The 14,091-nt window shown below is 29.0% G+C and overlaps 1 protein-coding gene across 1 annotated transcript; it reads right to left on the reverse strand.

Annotated features, from left to right (window-relative positions):
* Positions 1-855: 855 nt before the first annotated feature.
* On the reverse strand, positions 856-11,740 carry LOC111641984 (thiopurine S-methyltransferase-like; the record flags this gene model as incomplete). The annotated part of the gene is made up of 5 exons (XM_023388242.1): positions 856-935; positions 5,250-5,335; positions 7,435-7,509; positions 11,200-11,252; positions 11,573-11,740. Coding segments are annotated over 5 exons (447 nt in total), but the record flags the coding sequence as incomplete, so codon positions are not given.
* Positions 11,741-14,091: the final 2,351 nt, after the last annotated feature.

Genomic DNA, 14,091 nt, shown 5'->3' on the forward strand with positions numbered 1-14,091 from the left:
ACACTAATTTTATACATTTCTTGTGAAAGAAACATTTCTTATTCAACGGCCATAAAAATTATTTATATTAATGATGTCTCCAAAGTTCAACGAAGTTTTTGCAGAAAAATAACTTATCAGAAATCATGGCCGCGGTTTGGTGTGTTGCTCCGCGATGAAAACAAACTTGAGCAATGGCGACATCAAATGGTGCACACTCAGTAAGTAATCCTACAAATTTTTGTTTATAGCATAGTTTATACTGATTATTTCCAAAAAAAATATACATATTTTGGAAATGTTGAGTCGAATTAGTCTAGAATTGATTAATTTTATGGAAGAAAACCTCTCAAACAGCTGTAGTCCATAAACTTCACACGTGTCAGGTGTGATTGGCAAGGACTCGTAAGAAATCGATTCATAAAGAACGGAACGTATCTACCGTGTTATAGGGGGGGTCGACTGTAGTGACCTTTCATCTACAATTAAGTTTGAGGAAGAGGAAGTAGATAGTTGCAAGGTAATAAATATGACAAATAATGCAGGTAGATGGTATAGCTGTATTACACTGTTTTTAGCCAAAATGTCTATAATAAGCTTTGATCTGTGCATTGCAGCAATGACCAAATGTCTGACTCTTGATATTTTGGCCAAGCCTCCGAATCCTGGCCAGCAAACATGCTAATTCCTTCCTGAGAATCAGACAATAAAAGCCAAATAACATTCTGGCTTTGATTGCATGTTAGTAAAGAATCAAAGCCATGTAACATTTGGATTTGATTCTCAAGAAGGAATTTCTTGTAGATATCCATACAGAAAATCAGTTACAAAGGTTTAATCATTATTTTGAATTAATACACAAATTTTATATTGTAACATATTTTAAATATATTAAAATATTTGATAATTACCAAATAAAAAATGCACTAAGTTATCAGGAACATTTCTTGGATAACCTGAAATATTTTTTAATATAATGAAGTACTTTAAATAATACATACAAAAAGAAAAAAAAAATTACTTTTTACTAAGTGATTTTAAACTTAATATTTAAATATGAATAAATATGATCTTATATTATATCTCTTATTGTTTTAATTATCTAATGTTAAAATTTTATCATATTTATTTTTTAACAGAATACAAAAGTATTGCTAAATTTTGTATTAAAAGTTTAATTACTTGAATATTCTCAATAGCAACAATTTACATGAGTCAATTTTTTGAAGTTTTCCTTCAAAAAAACTAAGTACTGTATAGTTGACCAGCAATTTGCATACTGTATCTATGCTGGGTTTTCTTGGAATCTTTTATAGTAGTACAGGGTGGCAATAATTAACCCATACAAAGTTTGTAGCAATGCTGCACCTGAACTTTTTTACCGTCACCAATTTACATACTGTTGTTTAATTCTCCTTGATTTCCTGCCCATGTAGATGTGCTTTCGGTATAATAAGGGTTAGTTCTTTATTTTTTTAAGAATGTCGAACAAACATGCAATTTTGGAGCTATTCTGGTAAGGAAAGCATCAATGTGAAATTATTCATTTGCTCAGTGTTCCCAAAATGACAATCTCAGATGCAGTTCAACAATTCAAGGAGCTTGGCCATGATGGTGACCATCCTGGATGTGGAAGAAAGCACCATCAACACATCTAGGAACCGCAAGTTTACCAAAAAGTGAGTTGACTGACATGCAAAGATCTCCACAAGAAAAATTGCTCGTGAGATCGGAATCAATTGCAAATCGGTGCAGTTGATGGTGAAAAAGGAACTCAGACTCAAGCCCTACAAGTTCCAAAAGGTTCAGCTCCTCACTGATGAAAACAAGTGCATGCATCTCCAAAGATGCTGTCAACTCAAGCATTGGGCCACAGGTTGACAATGGGAGTGCACTCTCTTCACAGACAAGCTTTTCTCCATACAACAGGCACACAACAATAAAAATGACAGGAACTGGTCCGTGGAGGATCCCGGATGCTCAGCTGTCGTCAAACATTGCCAAAATCCAATGTTTGGGCCAGAATTTGTAAAAGCAGCAAGACACCTCTTGTTTTCATTGATCAACAGGCCAAAATCAATCAAGACGTATACCGCTGTGACATTCGCTAGGCCATGGTACTTCTGTGGGCTCAGCAGCATTTTGGCGGTGTAAAATGGACGTTTTAGCAGGACTCAGCGCCGGCACATAGGGTGAAAGAAGACTCAGGAGTGGTGCAAGGCTCATTTCCTGATTTCATCTTGTCTGCGGAATGGCTACCGTACTCACTGGATCTGAACCCGATGGACTACAGTGTGTGGTCCATTTTGGAGGTTAGGGCCTGCGCTAAGCACCACAAAAGTTTGGAGTTGCTGAAGTAATCCTTGTGCCAGGAAAATTGGGACAAACTGTCTCCAGAAGAGCTGTGGCCCATTGCCGAGAATTTAGAAATGCGTTTGGGGCTCTGTATTAAGGTAAAAAGAGGCCACTTTGAAACCGGCTGAATATCTGATTAATACATAAAGTATTGTCACTGCTATTCGCTGTTGTTTTACTAATTTTCATTTCTTTAATAAATTTACGATGCAAAAAACTTCTATGGGTTAATTATTGTCACCCTGTAATATAGATGACATATTACTCTAATCCTTGCACCATAAGCTGGGTATATTTCCATATTCTTCATAATAAAAAAGATTCCTGGTGATAGTTTGAATGTGATCTTTTGATTTTTTGTAAAAAATTGTGAAGAAAAACACAAGTCATTACAATTAATGAAACCTTTTCTGATTGAAGTAGCACTGGTTCCACAAAATACAGAAAGCCATTAATTAATCCAAATACATTTTCTATAATTCAATGAGCTTGTGACAGATGATAGTTGAAAATTATTTTCTTGCTTCCTGTTCCATGTAACTTCAGATAAGGTTTCATAACTTATTTGCTTAATCCAAATGAATCATTCCCTATAAATACTTAAGCCACATTCACCAAACCTTCCTTGACAACTACAAATCAGCAAATAGAAAACAGTAATCAACATCTACAAGTGTCATTAATACTATGCTGAAATACTACTTATAACTGTTGAAATTAGATCCATTATTCATTGGAAATTGTATAAGAACGTACAGTACAGTATTTCTCATCCATGGAACCAATACAGTAAGAAAAAATTCCATACATTCTCAAGACAGCAAGCTATCTTTTTCCATTCATCTAGATCTGTTGAAATTTAAAACAAAGAAAACATTTACCTAGTAGTAGTCTATTTTTGATATTTTAAATATTAACAGGTATAGACTGGAGTCAAAGTGTTACTTTTGTACGTACTGTATTTTTTAAAAATGTTTCAGGGCATTCAATATAACAAACAAAGGGGAAAATTATAAAGCAACAAGGACAATATCTCAAAAAACAAATATATCAGTTGGCAAAGATAGTGCTTATAATTGCTGGCCAAACACTGCCTTAAAATTTTTTATTTCTAACAAATTTTAAGTAATATATTATATATAATAAATTATTTTGCATCAGGAGTATCACCCAACTTTAAAGTTTTCTTTCAAGCTCCATTTGAAAAAAAAAAATTTTTTTTTTGAAGCAAATGAACTCAAGCAAATTGAATGATATATATTCTATTTTACAAACATAACAAGACCAGTGTTAAGCAAAAAGATGTCTGCAATGTATATGATAAATTAGTCACTGAAAAATTAAGAGCACTTGATGAGCAAATTAGATATTGCAATGAACTAAATAGACAACCACTCTTCGGAATAAAATTAAAATCGAAATATGTCATCTAGTTAATCTCCTAAGATTCCTCCTAACCAAAGTTTAACAATTTTAACATTTCCTTAATTTTCAAAAAGCAATCCATCACCATCTTCCCAAACATCGTTATTCATTAAGGCTAAATGTTATATTGCCAGAATCACTTTTTTTCCACTTTGCATATTTTTCAAAATGAATAGTTTAATTGACAATGAATACTCAAATGACATTATATGAAAATTTTGAAATTCTTCAGATAGTTCTTTTAACAATCTACCAAAAGCTTTCTGTCATGTTTCTACAAAATAATGCCAATTTATAGCCATTTCACTAAAATAATAATACAAAAAAATCTAGTTTTTAGAATTTCACTCTAGATACTTGCATTTTTTGCTTTGGTTAAGTGACACCATCCTCTCGCTATCTTCTAGATTTATTTGTTTTCATTAACAGATATGAACTGCTCATAACTGCAAAAGCAATGGCATAAATTGTTTGAGAATTGTCCATTTTCTATATCTCTGACAAATATTTGTCATTCCCACAAACCAATGCATGGCAAATAATCATGTATGTGTACATGCATGCACACACTTTGCCAAATACTTTGGTGAAAGTTAATTATTCAGCAATCAATGAATACTTAATGTGTGGCATTGCTTTTACATAAAGTAAAAGTTTAACTTGGCTTACAGAATTTAATTTTAAAAAATAATTTAAAAATATCATGAATATGTGCAGAAAAAATTCTTGGTTTTGTTTTATTTTTTGTCTTTCACTGGTGACAGCCCAAAATAAGAATTCTAAAGCACTGATATAACCTTTTCTTTCAGGCTTTGCCTCTGCAATAGAATGTAAATGGAAACAGCATTCCCTAGCTGATTTTGTCAATATCAATATAATACATAAAGAAAAAAATTTAAAACTTGGCCAAGGGTATTTAATTTTTTAAAAAATATATAAAAATATCATATTCTTATTTTGGACTGTCACTGGTAAATGACAGAAAAGAAAGAATTTTTTCTGTGCATATTCATGGTATTTTTATATATTTTTTAAACAACTAAATACTATTGGCCAAGTTTTAAAATTTTACTAAGTATTATATTGTGATGTTGGCAAAATTAATCAGAGGATGCTGTTTCTATTTTCATTCTATTGCAAAAGTGGAGCGTCAAAGAAAAGGTCATCTCTGTGTTTGAGAATTCTTATTTGGACTGTCACTGGTGAATGACAGAAAAGAAAAAAGCAACAATTTTTTTTGTGCATACTCATGATGTTTTTATATATTTTTAAAAAACTTGTCTTTATAATTATTGAGTAGTTCTTTAAGTATTTCTGATAAGTGAAAATCATTTGAAAGCCCTAGAATATCTTTTCTTCCAGTGTTTTTGTGATTATTTAAAACCTTACTTCATGTTTATTTTATCTATGGAGTTGTTACACATTTTATAAACTTTTATTACACAAAATTAATTATTGTAAAGAAGTTAAAGTTTATAATCAATTCTCACCTGAATAAAACCAATCATTATAAACAAAAACTGAAAGCAAATATCGGTATCCTGGAGCAAGAAGAGATAGTATCAAGTCAACATATCTAGAAAATATTATTATTAAATTAAAACAATGCATTAATAATAATAATAATAATAATTTATATGTAAAATTTAAAAAACAAAACAAATATAATTCTGAAATTAATTTTAAAAAAGTATATGACTACTCCATTTCTTAATGTATAAGAAATATTCAAAAGAGGTAATTTTAGACTGGAAAATATGTATTTATTTGTACAAAATTTGATAGTTACTCAATAATTACTTAAAATTACTGAAAATAGTTACTCAATAATTACTTAAATATGTATTAACTTTACATATTTGTTACATATTGTGCATTAAGATTGGAATCATAAGTTCAAAACATATGTTTTATGATTACTTTTAACTTGAAATAAATACTGATTGTTTTCTAGTGTTTTATTTTTTGTCATATACAAATTTCACTGTAGATGCTGGAAACCAGTTCAAACCAGAATGGTATTTTGGACCTGTCTGATTCCGGTTTAGACAGGTTTGACTATACAGTGGAACCTCGCTTAATGAGCATAATTTGTTCCAGAATCATACTCATAATGAAAAACACTCGTTAAGCGAAACAATTTTTCCCAAATTAATGTAAAATATGATAATGTGTTCCATGCTGAAAAAAATACTCAAATATTTTATGTATAACATTTATTCAAAGAAAATTGTACAATGTGCATTGTTAAGGAACATGAATCATCATCATCTTTTCTTCTAGTGTAGAATGAACCAACCTGAAATGAGAATTCGATTTGCAGAAAAAAAAATATCACAGATATGTTTGATAAACACTCCAAACAATATGCAAATTCTTGGGCTATGTAAAGGCTATAATTAAATAATAGAAATTAATTAATTTGACTAGAGGTAGGCAGTTATGCTTCCATCTAGTATTAATTTAATAATGCTTATCTCTAGTCAAATTAATTCATTTCTATTATTTAATTATAGCCTTTACATAGTGCAAGAATTTGGCATATTGTTTGGTGTGTTTATTATATAATGGGCTATGGTTGTTGTTTAAAAGTAATATGTGTGAACACAAGTTTGGAGAAATATGTGATCACAAGCAACACTAAGATGCTAGTGGAACAAGTGCTAAACACAGATTGATGGAGCATGCGCACAATTTGGGACTTTCCCTCTCCTCGTCATGCAAAACATCGCTCATTAATTGAGGCAATTTTTTACAATTTGTTTTGCTCATTATGCAAGGTGCTCGTTAAGTGAGGTTCCACTGTATATATCATAAAGGAGCAAAAATTGTCCAAATAAATGATATACAACTTTTGATGACAATAGTAAAAACTAATCCAAATGTCAAGAATCCTTATTTCATTATTTAGAGATTTTAATATTACAGTTATGTTATTTCTGATTACATATATCACTGTATATGACTACATATATTATAAAACTGATTATGTAATTTTTAAGCTACTAACATTATATAAAATATCTTAAAATTTATAGTACAACATATATATTGCAAATTATATTCAAAATAGCTGTCATTGTAATCATTAAAACTTAATATCTAATTTTGAATTATCCGGATTACTGTAAATTATCCAGATTTGATTCATTATTAAATGTTTATTGTATTTTTACAAATTTTAAATAATTACTGTATGTCTTTGGTTTTGTGATTTGCGAAGTTTTTAAAAGCTTAACAATTAGATAGCCGCTTTGCCTTATTTGCGTAGTGAATCTGGTAGACATTTTGTATTGTTCATATTGTATATAAGTAATAATAAGATATCTTTTGATATTGTGTACAGACTTTCAGCACAATGCATTTTCAAACATCAGGATAAAAACAAAAATAGTTTTCAATGTTCCTGTTTTGGCAGTATTATTTTTTAAAGAATTGTCTATTTTAATTCTACAAATACTAAATGTGCATTTAGAAGTTGAGATAAAATATAGTGAAACTATATTCAATTTTATTTATTCTCAAAAACTCAGACTTTTGGGTGAATAAACTGTATAGAAAAAATAAGAAATTTGCATTCTTAACAGACAATCTTTATTTATCACTGATCAATTATTACATAATTGAAATGCATTTTGTAAATAAGAAAGTTTCAATATGCTATTAATAAAATACCTTTTCCTGTCTTCCTTTTCAACAGCTTCAAAAGCCCCACGATCCCAAACAGCATCCATTAAACCAGCATATTCTCTGAAATTAATTATTGAAATAATTGTTTATTAGTAAAAAGCTGTTTCCCATTTTAATATAATATACTATAAATATGACCAAAGATGCACTATATATTTAAGTAATTTTTTTAGCATCAATATTATTTTAATTAAAAGAATCTAATAATAATTTGATTAAATTTTTGTAACATTAAATATCTGTGAACAACAAATTAAGTATAATGTAATAATACATTACTGTATACATAAAATGTATTATGTATTATTACATTATACATTTATGTGAAGTCTGCATTAATGCAAAGTAGATTTGTGGTTCTGTGGACAAGAATAGCATTTCAGAGTTAACAAGTTCACTTACTTCAAAATACTGGTTAACATGTAATACAAAATATGTCATGATCCTGCAGATTAAAACTTATATTCATTGTTTAATACAAAGCTCATTGCTTTCAGCTTCCCCAAAGTGACTTGAGCTGAATCATGATCAGCAGTGTGCTTTTTGACTTTAGCACCAAAATGTTTATGATGTCAATATTATCATCATTGGCAATGCAAATATATGCCATACCAACAATCTTCATTCAAGTTTGAAAAATTACATTTTCTGTTATAGTTGTCACTTTGTACACAGACAATGTAGAACAATTGTTCTGCATTGTCAGATTGTACAAAGTTAATACACGTGACACAGCATTCAAATTAGTTAAGACAATTGTGGTATTCATTAGAAATTGAAAGTTAATGGAATTGAGAGATTTTGATTAAAAATCTGTAGTTTTATGAAATAGTTCTCCATTTTTAAAAACAGGCCAAATTATAAACCAGGGTACTTGCCAATATTCATACCAGTGACCTAAATTGATTGTATACATACAAAATAGCAGCATTTAGAGTCCTCACAAAAAGAGCCTTCATACATTGAAAAATTAACACTTATTGAAGAAATAACAGTAGCACATGGTTACCCTAGAATAATGGTACAAAGATTAGCAGAGGATTATATTAAGAGACTGAATAAGTAGTGCGATTACACTAATTCCAATCTTAACAGGGGTGATAGTAAGGATTTAGTGTACAGACCAACCTACACTAATTGATTATGACTGGGGGTTAAAGGCTTTATATAGAGAATTGCTACTAATACAGGGTGGGAGATAACAGACATAACCCATCTGTTTATTCGTTATTAAGAAACAGCAACGACACCATTAACACATACAACGCACCAGGGTATACAGTATACTGGTGAGAGAGACAACAGATTTCTCAGAGATCTGATGTACATTGGTTCGACCAAAAAGTCTCTTAAAAAATGGCTGCAGAGCATAAATACAACATCATAACAATACATAACAAAAAGCAGACCACCACTCTAGCAATATATGCTTCAGAAATTGGTGTGGAAGCTAAACTACAGCAGCCCAGTCTCATTAGATGCAGCTTTCACACCTATCAGATCAAAATTTTGGAAGCTCTTGAAATTTGTATAGCCGAGCTAAAGGGGCAATGCATCAATTTTAAGGAGGCGGCAAACATCTCAAAAGCTTGGAGGTCCTTTTTTTTTAACGATCCCAACAACATTAATAAGAAATAAAAATAAACTACTTCCGTTAGGATTTGTAACAAATATATTCTCTATATTTTTATGTTAATTTTTATTTTGATGTTATTGATAATTTTAATTTTTTAGTGTTAATGTTAACACATAGATATGATTTTTATACTTGTTTGAATATTTAATGTTCCAGAAATTTTAAAGTTTAAAATTGCTCTTTTAGCATTCTAATTTTTATCAAATGTTTTAACCTGAAGCAGATCCCAATTAGGATTGAAAGTACTTGTCATAGCATCTTTATATTAAAATATATTTGCTGGTTTAATTTTGAAGGTTTTGTTGGTGTTATTTACATAATCAAGTAGCAAATATAATACACCAAGAGCTCTCACAGAAGCACAAATTATTAAACATCCAGGTACCATACTACAAATATACCCCACAGGGAATATTAGAAAATAACACACAAAATATACAACAACACAGCCATAATCACAGATAGAACAATTCATCACAATAGACCTGATGTTACCTCATTGACAAATGCAGTATGATCACTTATGTAATAGACATTTCATTTCATTCCATTCCATTCCAAACACTTATAAAAAAATGCTCACTCTGAAAAAATCAACAATTACACTCCACTCACTCAAAGATATATATGGAGGATGGATAAGATATTTATGGTACCTGTTGTCCTCTCTTCTACTGGTGTTATACCAAATACACTATATAAAAATTTCGAAACATTAAACCTTAATAAAAACATATACATGACACTACAGAAAGCTGCAATATTGAACATGTCACATTGTTAGGAAGTTTCTAATGTTCACATATATACCCTCATAAAGCAACTCTGCCCAATGGCACTACAGGGTTAAAGAGACTATGCCTTAATCATAAAGCTGGTTGGATACCTGACAAGGTAGACAGGGATGACATAGCTAAACCATCGAATACTTCTTTTGGGCTCCCATCCGTTCTCCAGCCCAGCCCTCTAACCTGGCATAACTTTTATATATTGTGCAGTCTGTTCTGCAGTATGTCTACAAAACTCTAGCTCATTATTACTTTAACTTATAATATTGATGGGCAACGGGGTCCCCTTCCCTACAAGTAAGGGAGACCCATTTTTGTGCATCCACACATATACCAATAACACAGCTTAATATTACACTTGTTTGTTTAGCTATGCTTTAACTTTAGTCTGGTATAGCACTAAGCACCAGTATCAGCTGAGTATGACATTCACAACATAATAATTATAAGTCATTATTATTTTCCAAACTTGTCAAGCTGTTAATTAACTGGCTGTATCTTTCTGAATACAAATCATTTATTTAATATAAAAATAACCATACTTGTTATTACAGCATAAACATTGACTAAAACAATCCCCCATTAAAAACTGAAAATCTCAAATATATTTAAACTAATAAAAAAAATTTTAATGTAATTGATGTATTATCCAATCACCAGTAAACCTTTTGCTTTTTACAATTTACTTATGTTGCAGCCTCAAATAAATGGTCAAACCTCAGTATGTTTTAAATGAGTTCTTGGTGTGAACAGTGCCTTAATTATTAACTAGGGTGATGCCAGTGGTGCCCAAGCATAGGGTGCAGACCCTGGGGGGCACAGAAATGACCTGGACCAAGTTTTGGATCATAGTTTTGGGTGTAGTTACAGAAGCTCGCACCAGGCACATAAAAGACTAGTTACAGCGCTGGGTGTGAAAAAGCCTTTTTGTAGAATTTTTGTAGATTATGTAGAAGCCTTTTTGGATAATCTACATTTCTGATTAAATATTTAAACCCATTCAAACCTGAGATCTAGTGAAGAAGTAATGTAAACTTAAACTGTTATCAGATCAAATTACCTAAAAGCTATTGTCTGTTGATAACTTCATTGATTGAATATTTAAAATTAATTTATAATCTGTTTAATGATTTAAATAATACATGACTACAAATAATCAACAGTAAACTAATAATTAGATAATAGTAAGCATAATACTTTTGCTAAAGCTGACTGTAATATTAAAATAATAATATTATTATATTTATTATTAAAAATATTTAAAATTTTAATATCCAAAATTTACATAAAACTATTAAAAATTTTAAATAAATAAAAAATACTAACTTGTTAAATAAAAAGATATCACAACAAAATATTTTGATATTGTCATCAGAAGTCTGAAAAACAATACATATTAAATTTCTTTTATAACATAAAATTTTTAATGGAAAAAAACAAGGTAATTTATTAATTATTGTTTGTAACTATATAAATCAAATGTTATTATGTTATATATAATTATATACATGCACATAATGCCTACCTCTAGTAGCAAATTATTCAGAATTTAATTATAAATAGTAGTAGTAAAGTAGCCCAATTCAATACAGTAATCATTTGGTTTATGAGATGTTTGCTTAAGCAAAGGTGGCAGTGGTTTTCTGAGTAAGTATCATTTAATCAAATCAAATTAATTAGTTTTCAAAAAGTATCAAACCTTAAACAATTTTCCTTTCACACTTTCAACATTTTCAACTTCATATTGTAAGCCTTGTTCTTCATAAAAGTCCTTTATTGCTTTTTCACAATATTCAACTCCAACAATTTTGTGGCCTTTATCATACAACCTACATGTATCATTTAAGTTTATAAATAATAAAAATTTTTATCATTGAATTTAAAAGCTTACAACATACTATTGTTTATAAAGAACAATAATTTATTTAATTTCCATTAACAGCCATTTACATTGTGAATTTTAATAATTTTTTAAAAAAATACAATCATTATTAAATTTATAGACAGGTAATAAGAAAAATGTTTAATTCTGCTTATTTCTCTGTTAACAGCCAAATAGCATTTTCTACAAAATCTACATCTAACTGAGGAGGATATTTTTCTAGAACAGTTTTTTCTAGTTGCATAACAGTGCAATTCTGATCTGTAAGATAAAAAATTTTCTTATAAAAGAAACATTTGTAAACATAAAATCAACATAATAATTTCAAATTTTAATTCTACATTTGAAATTTTTCTTCTTTTAAATAAATGTACTGTAATTCAAAAAATTTGAACTAGTATTATATTATATATAATATTATACTAACAATGTAAGTGATTAAACAAAAGGAAAACTTATTAATAATAGTGTGAGGGCTTTGATAACACTCAACTAGTTATGTTTATTATTGTCCTGTTATATAAACACAATTTTGAACATTTACTTACTATTGACTTAAAAGATAACACTTAACACTCATGAATAATTCTAAAGCTGAAATTTAATTATTTTTGTAATTATACAAACAGAACTAAAAGATAATCCAGTCATTTGAACTAAATACCTTAAATATTTCATGGAACTTGCTTCTAAACACATCCAAATGTTTTGAAGTCTTTCCTCAGACAACACTGTTTATACCAACTTGTTTTGATTACACAGACCCTATAGATGGCTATTTACTAAAACGTTTATAAACAAACCTTTGGAGACATGAATGAATTAGTTCATTTTCATAAGTGACTTTACACTATGAAGGTTCTGTTTTATTGTGTTTCCATTTTCATTTATCAAAACAATTCTTAATTACAATACTTGGGAATAGCACTGCATCCAGAGGGGGACCAAGGGGCCCTAGTATCTGCCTACAAAGTAAATTTTCCAAAAATTTTTTTCCTCATTAAAATTCATTTTTTTTTATTTATATTATTTTGTGTTTTTTATTACTGTACTACTTATGGATTAACAATCACATAAGGTGGGAATTTTATTGAATTTGCATTAAAATCTTTTTTTTTATCCATTCAACTCAGCTCCCCCAAGATTAAATCTTGAGTGCCCCACTACTTGAGAATCAGTGATGTGTGAAAAGTCATGTCACATTGTTGCCATGCTCCTCAAATTACTACTTGCAAGATCTTTTGTTTGATCACCTGGTATATAGAATATTTACAAATACTTTAAATTTTTACAATATGTTTTATTTATAATTTTTAACAAAAATTTATCTTTATTATCTGATTTTGCAATACAATCCAAAAATATAATTATTATTTCCAATAATTATACTTTTGGATTGTATTTCAAAATCAGATAATAAAGGTTGAATTATATAAATTTTTGTAGGATGCAATCTAGTATCCTACTTGATTGATACTGGTATTATTTGTTTACAATGTTGATATATATATTTTGAGTTAAAAATTTTCTGATTGTGTTAACATTGTATTCAAGATGACTGCTAACTGTAATGTATGTTGTTATTATTAAGGCATAATGTTTCCAGACTTTTGTGTAGTATATGTGTTTAAAATCTGAGCAAGAAGACTATGGACATGATATATATATGTCATCCATTCTCTACATGCAATTTATTTCATGGAAAAGATCTGAATATTTACTAATTTTTGGTGAATGTATTTGTTATGTTGTAAATATTTGAAATGACTGTGACATGTGATTTTGTTTTTCAGTCACTGTGATGTCTGGTCTGTTGTAATGGATGTAATTTTTTCTGTGATTATGGATCAATCATAATTGCAAAATATAGTATGATACTTAGAAGTATGACAATATAAAAGTTATCTTTAAAAAACCAAATTAGCCTTTTATTGTTGGAATTTATTTTAAACTCAAAATTATTTATGTACTGAATTTTTAATTAAAATATGACTTTTTTTAAGATTATTAATCTGTTATAAAATTGTTTAAACAAGAAAGTAAAAAAAGACAAACATTTTCTATTGTATTTTTTATGTTAATTTACAGAAATAAATTGCTAAACAATCATTCAATAATTTAACTTATATTATTTTAATGTTAATTAAATGTTTGCCAAAATTCCTAAGCAAAAATTGACTGTCATTTAAATTGTCATAAGTTTTTACTTGGTGCAATATTTTTACATCTCAGATGATTTTGTTTGGATATAACAATAATCAAAGTTGGTAAATTTTTCAAACAAGAATATTAGTAATATATTTTTATTTGAACAATGTTAACTATAATTAAAATAA

The sequence above is a fragment of the Centruroides sculpturatus genome, unplaced genomic scaffold (assembly GCF_000671375.1).
Source record: "Centruroides sculpturatus isolate CEXI.00-Female unplaced genomic scaffold, Cexi_2.0 scaffold113, whole genome shotgun sequence".
Lineage (NCBI taxonomy): Eukaryota > Metazoa > Arthropoda > Arachnida > Scorpiones > Buthidae > Centruroides > Centruroides sculpturatus.